At 40.5% G+C, this 12,195-nt stretch overlaps 1 protein-coding gene across 3 annotated transcripts in view; it reads right to left on the bottom strand.

Moving 5' to 3' along the window:
- Positions 1–12,195, bottom strand: part of pde1cb (phosphodiesterase 1C, calmodulin-dependent b) — a 72,133-nt gene that overhangs the window by 51,029 nt on the left and 8,909 nt on the right. For all 3 annotated transcript variants that reach the window (XR_003671982.1, XM_028426929.1, XM_028426928.1), the window contains exons 2-3: positions 4,952–5,002; positions 4,278–4,443 (exon numbers count right to left, since the gene is read on the bottom strand). Coding sequence is in view for 2 of the 3 variants with exons in the window: in XM_028426929.1 (XP_028282730.1) it covers positions 4,278–4,443; positions 4,952–5,002 (217 nt within the window). In the remaining variant the exon portion in view is untranslated. The remainder of the gene's footprint in view (positions 1–4,277; positions 4,444–4,951; positions 5,003–12,195) is intronic.

Genomic DNA, 12,195 nt, shown 5'->3' with positions numbered 1-12,195 from the left:
CTTGAGCTGCATTAAGACACTTTACACAAGATGGATCTTTTCTTATACCAAAAAGCAGTGACTGCAGCATGAAACAGAGGTTTGTTCACATGAATTGTAAATGTTTTGTTGGAATTAAGTGTGCAGCATCTACTGTATCTGTCCAGACTGAAACAGGATTTTGTTGTAGTAGTAGCAGCACTCATGGGTCTGTGAAATATATTGACAACCTGCAAATAACCTTTAGCTGAAATTCTTACCAGTTGTTACAATTATTACATGCAGGATATTCTGCATATTCAGGGTATCAGAGATTAATTTTAATGTGACATTTGCTTTGATATATGATATATATCATATATAGATATGATATGATATATCTACTGGCAGGACTGGCACAGAGTTTCATAGAATAATTGTCCACCATGTCAGTCATGCACAGCATCCAAGGCTTAGCATTGACGTGTATCCTTCAGGTTTTCCTTTAGTATATACAGCAGCTTCCTTGACAAAGTGTGCACCATTAATCAAATTTAAAACTACAATACATACCTCAGGAAATGCAGCAACTTAACATTGGTCAGCTACCAGAGATTGTGCCATTGCGACTCTGTGATATTGTCCTATCTGTGCTTTCTTGGCACCACAAGGTTTTCACACAAAGGTACGTTAACCCTTCTATTAGCAGACTGAATACAAAAGTATGGGTATAGAAAGACAACCTTAATCTTAGTCTGCTACCTGATAAGAACAGTTTACCATGAACCACCTGCTGTATATAACTGTTGCTGTCCTCTATTGACCCACTCTGTCCACACAGATGACAGCAGGTTCTGTAAGCTTATTAGCATTGACACTAACTAACTAATGTTCCTAAAAAGATCAGCTGAGGTCATCACTGTTTGCCAGGTCACCAGGCTAAATACAGACTCTAAAACCCAAACAAAGAGCTAAATGCAGCATATAGGTGCAAATGTACACAGTGTTGAGTGTCCTCATATTCTAATAAAAACAGCCAATGGACTTTCTGTCTGCAGTCAAGGCTTAGGAAATTCCAAAATCACTTACATACATACATACGTCACCAACATAGCTCAAACTGACAGACACCGCAGCGATTAATGCTGCAGAGAGGAAAATACTCTACTGCCCCCGTATGTGCCTTTTAGCCTTTAACTGCACTGATCCTTTTACTATATTCATCCAACAGTAAATGTGCAAAAAAAAGCATCTACAGGGCCTATAAAAGAGGAAGAGGGTGACAGGAATAAGGTATTATATTGAGAGTTTTTTAACCTATTTATATTTGTGAATAGCAGTAAAGATAACTGACTTATCATAGTGGATGTCAATGCCAGTGAAAGAAAGAGCGCACAACAGTATACAGTACATCCAGAAATAGAGAGTGCACAGCAGTGACATAGCTTTTTAACATCATAACTGTGAGGTGTTGGGGGAAAAAAATGCCTCAATCATTGTGATCAATTGGTCTGCCATTTTCACGTATGACTCTAGCCAGCAGAGGCTCATTAGCCGACTAGTGAGGCTCGTGATGGAGCTTGCTGCCGCGCAGGGGATGTCAGCAGGGGTCTGTGAACCTGCAGCAGCAGCCAAAGCAGAGGTCAGCCTCAGAAACTGTGAGCTGCCATGATGGAGACAGCTGCCTTAATCAACTGCAAAGTTCACAGCAGCACACAGTATCCAATTAACCACCACATGAATCTTACTGCTGACCACAGACAACCATCAGCTGCATATGTGCACGGCAGTGATGATTGTGGTCACTACTCAACTAAAGCTGTGTCTCCTTCAAAAGCTGTATTTTGAAAATGAAGAAAATGTAAATTTAAAAAAACACAAATGTGGCCCTCTTTTTAAAAGCTATCTTAAACAAAATGCAAAACATGTACACCAGTACTAATAAAATCATAATAACAATTCTACAACCTTCCTATCAGTAATTTGACTCTGATCATTCAAGCTCTGCGAAAACCCTTCCACATTCCCTCCTGTGGAATGAGACCAGAACAAGCCTGATGGCTTTGTTGTGTTTTACCCTTTTTAAATGTTTGTCTTTTACAGCTGAGTTGTAATTTTAAATGGAAGCAATAATCAATCAGTCAAACTATTTAAGTGGGTGGAAGGTGAGTGCTAATCAACTCATGATGGTGCAGATCAAGCAGTATGATAATGCCTGCTCAGAATTATGTGAGTCGCACCAGCAGGCAGTAGCAATTAAAAAGAAAAACTTTGACTCAGTGTCACGTAATGAAGAAGTTAAACTAACATTTCAATTAGAATATGTGTTTACTATGGAGTATTATTTATTTAAAAAAGCCACTGCAATACCATGTCAAATGGTACGTACAAGTAACCCTGCATAAATATAAACATAAACATAGCATAAGTAGTAAATTGCAAGTGGTGCAATCACAGGTTTCACCTTCTGCATAGAGACACAGTGTAATCTTTTCAATTTGCTAGCCAGTGCTTTAAAACGCATAAAGCATCCCTAATGAGCAGAAACAACAGCATGACACCAGCCACACGGATGAGTCAGCATGTGTTTATACCCTAATGGCTCCATATTGTTTTTTAGTCCCTCGGTGTGACTAAGCTACACACTCAATTGTGTTTCAACAGCAGCTGTATTCCTACAAACAAGTTCTGAAGCAACAGCAGCGAACAATGGCTTTGTAAAGTAAAGGAATTAATTTCATTACATTCACCTCAGCTGGCTTCATTCAACCTCAAGTTTATGACAGTCAGTACCTCCTACGCCTTAACTCACTCCTGTCGTTCGCCCTGGTACACGTCATGTGACCCTCTCCATTCTCCAATAAAATCTAATTATCATTGCCTGGAGGATAACAGGCAGCTCTGTCCTCAGAGGTGACACTGTGGTTACATCATTTTATGGATTACTGCTAGTTCCACAGTCCTTTAATCACCCTGGACCATAATCGTGTCATTTGTCATTCAGTTGTAGCGTGCAGCTCCCGGTGGATTTGCCCTCTATTAACCACTGTTGGCCTGGCCGAAGACATCTTTGGCTTTGGTGGGAATTCCCAGACAAAGACATTAAAATAAGTCATTTGAGGGAGTGTGAATAATATTGTGAACCAAATTATGTAAATAAAAGAGATGAGAGTACATTTTACCTATTTAAACTGCTAGTCCTGCTAAAATTAATAATCTCCTTGCTGGCCGGTAGACAGCTATTCAGATCCAAAGATTTTGCCATGTTTGCCTCATGTTTGGCAGTCGTTCCCCCATCCTGATTAAAGCCAAAGCTATGGCTTAAACACATAGACACTGTGATAACTCAAGAGTACAAATGAACAGCTTACTCTAAGGAAGGTGAGATTGCTTTTAGCTGCCCCGTGCTGCCTATGTTTTCTTTTAAAAATCTGGGCAATAGCTTTTAAATGAAGGAACAGCCTGTGTCCAGTGAAGTGGAAAATCACTTTCTCCTTGTCACAACCCTACTCTGGAAAAAAAGGATCTGTGTTCTAGAGGAAACTATGGTGGAGAACAAAAGCACTGTAATCTGAGAAAGCAGAGAGAAGCAGCAGAGACGATGCTTGTTTAGATTTTGAAAGGAGAAAAAAAGGAAAATAGAAACTGAGACCACAAGATCCCCCTTTTCACCAAATTGTGAATCACTGCCAATACTTGTGGCCATATCTCCTTGTCTATTTTGCATACAATCAAAAGCTTGTTATCTAGTACTTGGTGCATTTTTAGTATCAACTGACAAATGCTCGCATCTCACCACCTGCGGCATTTGTAACAGTCTCCAAAGCCATCAAGGTTAATTGGAATCAGGCGTTAAAAGACATTCAATATTCTAAAAGTGACAACAAATTATGTTAATGGTGGTTTGAAGTCCTTGTTATCAAGGTGGAATCAATCATGGCCAAGTCCCTTGAGGTCAGCAGACATACATAGCAATTACTACTGTGTGTGTGTGTGTCTGTGTGTGTGTATTTAGAATTAAATGTCAGAGGAAGACTCTTTTTTTTTCCAGAGAAAGAAAGCAATGTTCAACTTCAAACCTCACCCGCTTAGTATTTAAAATCACACTAATACAAATAAACAAACAAACAAAAATCAATTTGTTCACTTTGTCTGTGTTCCCTACTGCTGGAAAAAATGTTGATAGAATGAAAACCACTTCTGTCTAACACAATGAGCTGGACATGGCTGTAGCCCAACACTAGAATCACTTCATGATAATTAACAAATAGGATCTATTTTTTTAGCATCGTTACTGGGACCAGCTGACAGCAGCAAACCTGATGGCGGTTTTCTCTGTGGCATCTGGCTCATCGCTTGCAGGAAGATCTTCAGCCAGAATCTCTTCAGGACTTCGTGGGTCATTCAGGGGGGCCTTCTGCTCTTTGCCTTTGATCCCCATCCCTGCCGTGATGGCATTCCACAATGCACTCTGGGACTTCGAGCCTGCAAACAAACAAACAAAGCAGCCTCAGCCTAGAGGTGTTACAGTAACCCTGTGCAATGTGTCATTGTGGTAGTTTATCATTTTATTAATTTGTAACAGTTTGAAATAAATGTAAGAGATTGTTGTGTATACAGTGGAAGTCCTCAGAATGTCACTGAAAAGGAGAGAGGTATGTGCCTATACTGCCCCCATGAGGATGAATACTGTCATAGGTGGCATTTAAAAGTATAAAAAATCATTTTCCCCTTTTAAAAAACATTTATGTTTTGCTATCTGATAATAAAAAAAAAAGTTATTTCAGTTTTATTTCCTAATAAATCTTGGTTTTTGGGTGGATTACTTGAAACATTTTGTTGCAAAGTTATTGACTTTCAGAAACATCTGCATTCATCGGCTTTCATTTCTAAAAATTGGGCTATAACAAACAAAAGGTGTGCTCTAAAATGTGAAATTAAATGAACTAATGTAGTGGACTGACTAATAGTAAGGAGCCAGTAAAATACTTACGTGCAAAACTGGCCTGCGGTCTGGCGGAGCTCTCTCCATCTTCATTTGCCACTAAAAGCAAAAAAACATCAATGTTATAAGACAACTTATGATAAAGGGATTATACCATATCTGTTACCATTTATTGTACGTTTGTTCTCCCAAGAATGTACACAAGAACACACTGAGTATGCATTAGTCTTAACTGCTGCTAATAACCAAATAACTGACAATGAGCTACTTCCTTTAGGTCATTAGTTCTGGATTAATGCTGGACCGTTCATTTCAATGAGACTTTCCATCTCCTGGCCTTACTGCCTTTGGCGTTTATTTATGTTTATCTTTCTATCTTTTCATGTTATTTAATTTGACAATAACAGAAGCAATGGTGCATCGTGAGCAAAGAAAGCAAATGTCTCATGCAGGCAGGGAAGAGTCATGGAGTTCATTTACTGTTCCATAAACCCTAGAATTGCCTCCAAGTGTGATTTAAATGATTGTGAAAGTACTATAATTGTTGCTGTCACTTCAGAGACTGCTTCCGTGGAGGCATCTCTGCCCACCAAACATACTGCACTCAGTATGTACAGTGGAGCTCGTTGAAAAAGACACAAAATGCAATGAATTCAGCAGCAGTGTTAAAGGAATCCTTACCTGACCCTAATACAGTGTTTCAATGCTTCAACATGTAGGTCACCTTTTAACCACTAGATGCTATCTTTATATAAGTAGAACTGTCCCTTTCACAATCATAAATGTGAAGATTCATTTGTCCCCCTGGTAAGATTTATAAATGATACGACCCAGCTGAGGTGTACCATCATCATAACAGAAAAACACTCACTGTATTAGCTGCAGTTTGAAGTCATCTTGTTGTGCAGCAACAGCTCTGTAAGCCTGGAGAATGAATTTAACATCTTTGGTAATCCATGTAAATTTGAGGCATCTATGAGCAAGAACTGATTACAATGCGTCTTAAGGTTTTACATTTTGTGGACCTCAGCTTGCTTCACTTTGACTTTTATGATCAGAATTGAGAGGTTTTTGTCCTCATTTCACCTCTCACCATTTGTTTTGGTTTGCATGACTGCTGTCGCATGTAAACTCTAAAGCCCATCAGAAGTGCAGCTTTTTAACAGATCGAGCGAAGGCCTTGAGACAAGGTCAACAAATCGTTTTTCACAGGATCCCTGTGTAATTGTCTGTACTCAAAGATTCTCTATAACACGACCCACAGTAGGACAAAATCCAGATGGAAGATGCCACATTATTATGGCTTTTGTCAACCCTGAGGGTCCACCACATCCTGCAGATATCAGAGATGAAAGATTAGCTCACCATAGACTCCCAGATTCCTTCAAATTAAGATGAATTCATGTAATTTGAATTTTGCTGGTTCTTTGCTGACAAATGGTTTTAATATTCTATTGCTGTAATAAACATTATCTACAATTTCATGTTACAGTTACTGTAGTTTTATCTCTGTGAGTCTCTGTGTTTGCTGTGCAGAACATTTACAAGGTCAGGCTGAGCTCAAGGTATTTCATCTTTACAGCCTTCTTTGAAGCTCAGTGGACTCTCCGTCTCTCTTAAAGGATATGGACAGTTGAGGGATACAATACACAGAAACGGTCATAAGAGAAAGAGAAATCGTTTATGAATTTCTTGCAAAGGCTTAAAGTGTTGTGAAGTTAAAGTGCTCTTTTTTCACATGACAAAAACATTCACCTGCTATTGCATTTTAACATTGTAGCTGCATCCAGAAACATTCATTATAGATTTACATCCATATTAAAGACATACAAAGAGCCAGCAAATATACAGAGATACGCTACAGAGATAGAGGAAAGACTATTTTTTGGGTTCTCCAAAAGGTCATTCAACATGGATGTCATCAGAAAGAGGAGAACATAGGAAAAATGTATTATGGCCTCACCATGGAAACAGAAGTAAGTGTGTGTATAAAATCTGTGTGTGACTTCACCACAGTGCCCACTGATGTTGGAATCTGTGCCCTTCTGCTTGAGGCTGTTTCTTCTTCCAAGTGAAACAAAAGACAGAGACAATAGAGAATGAGTACTGCCTTTACTCAAACAACAAAACAAGGGTCATTCTAGAAATTGTTTGGTTTCTATGACATGTTTGTTAGACAATTATTGTAAATTGTAAGTGTCTATACGGTGTTCCAAACAGCTACTCTGGGTATCAGAATAAAGGGACAGTCATTGTACATAATATGCTAATTCAATGCAGCACTCTGTCATTCACAATACGCTCACTCAAAAAGGGGAAGCTCAAGGAGAGAATTTCACGCTACAGAAATCCAACACTGAAAAAACATGGTCTCCAAAGCTTTCTATTGTGTCCACATTGCATGTTATCAGGATATTGCCTACCACATTTTATACACCTTATGTACAGGTTTTAATCTTTGTCAAAAGTCAAAGTGAAGAGTTATGTGTGTCCTAAACATATGCACTGAACCATGCAGAATAGTCACACCTAAAAAAGGTACATCTCTTCTTGACACTGCCGTTTGGTCCAATACGTCCTCACAAAAAACACATTTAGTCGATAATACATCCACCAGATATGATACATGGTTATGTTTCTACTAACATAACATATGGACGTGTTGCCCCTAATTATGTAATGTTTACATTAATGGAACATATGATCCTATTGTCCACATCATCCAATCATAGGATCATTACAGCTACAAATGAAGAGGTATCCTATCATTAGGAGTCCGAGGTTTGAGTCCCCCAGACACTGCAAGCCGTTTTGTGTTCACCCATGCTTGAGTTTCGCTTTTAATCACAATTGGATGGTCATTAAAAGGCAGGGCTGGCTGGCTGGCTGTTGTTTGTTCCTGTGCCAGCCAGCGGTCTGGGGCCAGAGGCCAGAGACTCCCACGTTACCAGCTGGCCCCTTAACATCACCTACCTCGGCGCCACTGGCTCTGCTTCAGGTCCTCGTCTATCTCTGGGCCACCAGAAGGCAGGCTCCACACAAAGTTCTGTCTGTTGTGTTCTGTCTCAGTGTCCCAGAGACCCTGGTGCCGTCTCCACTGGCCTCCGGCCTGGCCCCTTGAGTCTCCAGGTCTCCATCTCCACCTCTGGAGCCTTCGTGTTTGGACCCTAGTGGGTCCTTGTTTCTTCAGCCCTGAAGCTAGAGGGCCCTCGGCTAGTTGTTTCCTGCCCAGACCCTGGAGGGTCCCCAGCTCCACCACTGGTGACCTTCTGCCTGGACCCTGGAGGGTTCTTGTCATGGTCTCCACCGGCCTCCACCAGCCTCCTGTGGGTCCTCATCGCTGTCTCTTTATTTTGAATGTCTCGTCTTCTTGGCGTATTCCTGTGTGTTTTGCTTCCTCTTGTGTGTCTCTCTCTGGTGATTACCTGCCCCACCCTGATTGTGTTCACCTGTGTTTTGTTTCCTAGTGTTTTTAAATCTTGTGCTCCCCTATGTCTGAGTCAGTCTGTACTGTGAGCTCCTCTGTGTTGTCCTGGTGATGTCTCCCTACGTCTGCTCAGTGTTCCAAGTTATTTTCTTCAGTTTGTTTACTAGTTAGATTTCAGTTGTCGTATAACTCTTTGTTGTACTTAGTTGAATGCCCTTTGTTAGCTTTAGCTTAAGTTAAGCTCGCCTTATGTTTAAATTTTGCCTCGTCTGCATTTGGGTCCTTAAAATTTGGGTCCTAAAACACTTAAAACATAACTCTGATTAAAGTTAGGCATTGTTCCAATCTCAAAGACTGAAATAGTAACCCTCATTTACTTTTCCTAGTGTGGATGAGCTGGTTTGCTCACAATAACTTAAAGACTGGTATGAATCTGCCTTTTGTAAGGCTACAATTTCAGCAATCACATAAATGTTTATTTTATATGAATGAACAAGTGCCTGGAAAACCAGGAGGACTTGTCATGTAACCACTCACAAAAATGCTCAACTAGAACAAACACAAATACGAGTAGAGAGAACAAGAAGATCCATCCACCCATCCTCTGAACCTGCTTCGTCCTGCAGTGCAGGGTCACAAGGGGCTGGAACCTATCCCAGCTATCTACGGGTGAGAGGGAGGGTACACCCTGGACAGGTGAAAACAAGACGTTTTGCTACATAAAATTGGGGCAAATGGTCAGTGGGGATTTTCTGTGGTGCTTGTAAGCAGAGCGTTAACACTTGTGTACTTATTTAAATGTAGTCTTATGCATAAATCCCCGAATACAGGCATCAGTTTCATAATAAATCTAGGTACACTATGTCCACACTGTGTACACGATGAGCCATTCATAATTCTGAGGTGCTGATTGAGAACAATCTAATTAATGTCATTTTAATTCTCTCTAGGAAAAGATCAAGAATCATGTCAAATGTCTTTATAATAGTCATTATGAAAAAAAAAACAGACAAAAGACTGTCAGTAATTATAACTTTGTCTTCAATAGAACCATTCTTTGTTCAAAATTGGCACCCAGACACCAAACTCTATTGCACAAAGACAAATCAGACATCAACTGAACAGCACAAGTACAAGACAAGACAGGAACAGACAGGATTTAGGCAGATTTAACAATAAAAAAAAACTACATGTCTGCATAAAAACCAGATCCTGAATGCGCTGAAAGCAGAAGCAGGCTTCTCCTCTATAAACCTTGTAAGATCAACAGAAACATAACAAAGCTACTATGTCTGACATATGACAAAACACCTAAGCTAGAACCCGAGGAAAGTCTGTCAGCTACAGTTGAGGTTCAGTATTTAATAGAGAAGAGAGAGAACACAAGGAATCCAGCCAGGCAAAGAGGTACGGCGGCTTAGGAGTCACGCTTCAGGGGAGGTGATCGGTAAAACGCTGTGCAGACCGAAACCTGAGCCCAGTGAGCAATTGATTGTGACACTTGTAGGTTACTATGACAACTACCATGCTTGTGGGTAGTATGGCCGTGATACTGGCCACATGGGATTGCAGCAGGTTTTAAGTAAGAGGATGTGGCCATAAGAGCGGAAAATACAAGATCTATTTTCTGTGGGATCATAAAATCTCTTAAGGCCACTCATAAAGCTTTTTGAGAACATAATCTGGTAATCACTTGCACCATCTCCCTTCCTGTTTTTGTATCATGTGCAAGTAAGCTCCTATCAGTAAAATCATGTAGTGTATTATGCAGGTCTGTGTACCATAGGTTAAATACCGACTACGGTCTACATTACACAGACATCTACAGACATCTAAAGCAGTACACACTCCAAAGCCTAGAATAAAATAACAACTGAGATTAATGTTAGGTGTTTTATAAAGGCTAAATATTACCCTATGCACAAATAACATTTTTTAACTTTTTTTAAGCCCTTACTTTACAGAGAGGTTGGGTACCTTACATGTTTGAAAGAGAGGAGGAAGCAATGGCCTGAGCTGAAGAAGATAAATGCTACCAAGACAGCTGTTTTTTCTACTCTTAGTCTAGTCTTAGTTGACATTAGCTTGACACTTTTACTAGCTTTAGCATACATAATGCAAATGTTGTAGTAAGAGAACCGAAAAATGCAAGTACTGGCATCAAATTCCAGTCGCTGCTACTGGTGGTGTTAAAAATTTTGAAATCTAAAACAGAAAAGGACTTATCCAAAAGCAGAGCTAGCCAATTAACTGGCCAACTGGAGACAGTAAACATCCAGCAAATTGAATATGTTGTTATGGTGACAATGACAGCAAACCACCACCTAACAACTGTTAGGTCTGAGATTCATCCTTGCCAACATGTTTGCTGTTAATTGTTGCAGTAAATCTGGATTGAGCAGAGTAAAAAAACCAACTGCACACAAAAACAACACAATTATAAGAGAAGAGCGACTTGACCAAAACTGTGAAGTGAAGTGGGGTGTGGTGTTGCTGCAGGTGTTGCTGCAGGTGTTTATAGTCAACCTTGGCAAAACCCCATGCGTGACTGTGGCAATAGGGGTGCCGAGAAAAAGTGCAGAGACAGCATGCTGCATCATCTGATTCAGGGTTAAATTACATCTGAAAGCCAAAGTCCAAAAGCAAATGTTAGTCATTTTGAAAGGAAAAAAAACTTTCTATGATGACCACACAAGGCTGGGAATGTCTAACACACCATATTTTTTTTTATCACCGCAACGTGGTCACTTGTGACAGCAGGTTAACACAACAGTGTCCAAAACAATGCTGCAGAACTTGTTCTCATAAACTACTGCGAACACTGAAGACACATATTCTAATAACTACAGCACACTGCTTCTAATCGTTCTATTTTAAACACTGTTTCAGCACTCTCTCCTGTGAGAGTTTTCACAAGTGCAGAAAAAAAAAAACATACGATATGTGGCACATAAGTTCATCAACACTCTGGTTGTCAAGACAATAGAACGAATTCCTGGTGACGTCAGTTGCACACAGCTTTAGTCTGAAGCCCTCGTTTCCATGGTGTAGTTGCTTTACAGAGGCACGCACCAACTTCAGGAGAACGGACTAACACGTTGAGTTGTGCAGAGAGGCTAAAATGCAATGATGTGTTTAACGATGTAACTGTGTCACATTTATACGCCTCACTGCCTCATGCTCTCTCTTACACACGTATTCTGCAGCTCTTGTGCTCACTTTCAATCTCGCATTTAGCTCACATGCAAACACATTTATGCTTCCCTCATGCTCTGCCTGCTGCTCACATTCTTACCTATGGTAATGTTGAAGCCATCAATGCTGAAGGTAGCACTCCGACCCTTCCTGAATCGATGCTTTTTGGAGTTTGCTTCCATGGCACCCCTCCGGTTGCCCCTGTGCCTTACACTCTCAGTCTAATGCCTCTTGTCAGTTGCAGTGTGTTGTTTCAGTTTCGTTTGGTTTACTCTTCTTGTGGAGAGGAAGAAAAAAAAATGTAGTCCTCCGACTCCGGTTAGTAGGAGAACTGTCAAAGTCTCACCACTTGACGTTGCAGACAACCAGCTGGAGAATTTCTCTCAAGTCCTTCTCCACCCCCTGTCTTTGTTGAACATGTCTTTTCCCTCCCTCTCTCAGTTTCACACACCTTAACAAGCTCATTTTAAGGAGCTTATGGCTCTTGATTTATTTTTCTTCTCTCTGTGCTCCTCCACCCCTCCCTCTCCCTCGCTCACTCTCTCTCTCTCTCTCTCTCTCTCTCTCTGTCTCGCTTCCCCAAGAGGTACAGTAGGTGTGTGTGGTGGGTGGTGGTGGTGGTTGGGAGTTAAGGGCATCTCTAGAGGTGTATAACCGAACGTGACTCCTC

The sequence above is a fragment of the Parambassis ranga genome, chromosome 17 (genome assembly GCF_900634625.1).
Source record: "Parambassis ranga chromosome 17, fParRan2.1, whole genome shotgun sequence".
NCBI lineage: Eukaryota > Metazoa > Chordata > Actinopteri > Ambassidae > Parambassis > Parambassis ranga.
Note: the sequence above shows the minus strand (reverse complement) of the source record. Positions and strands in the feature narration are given on the sequence as shown.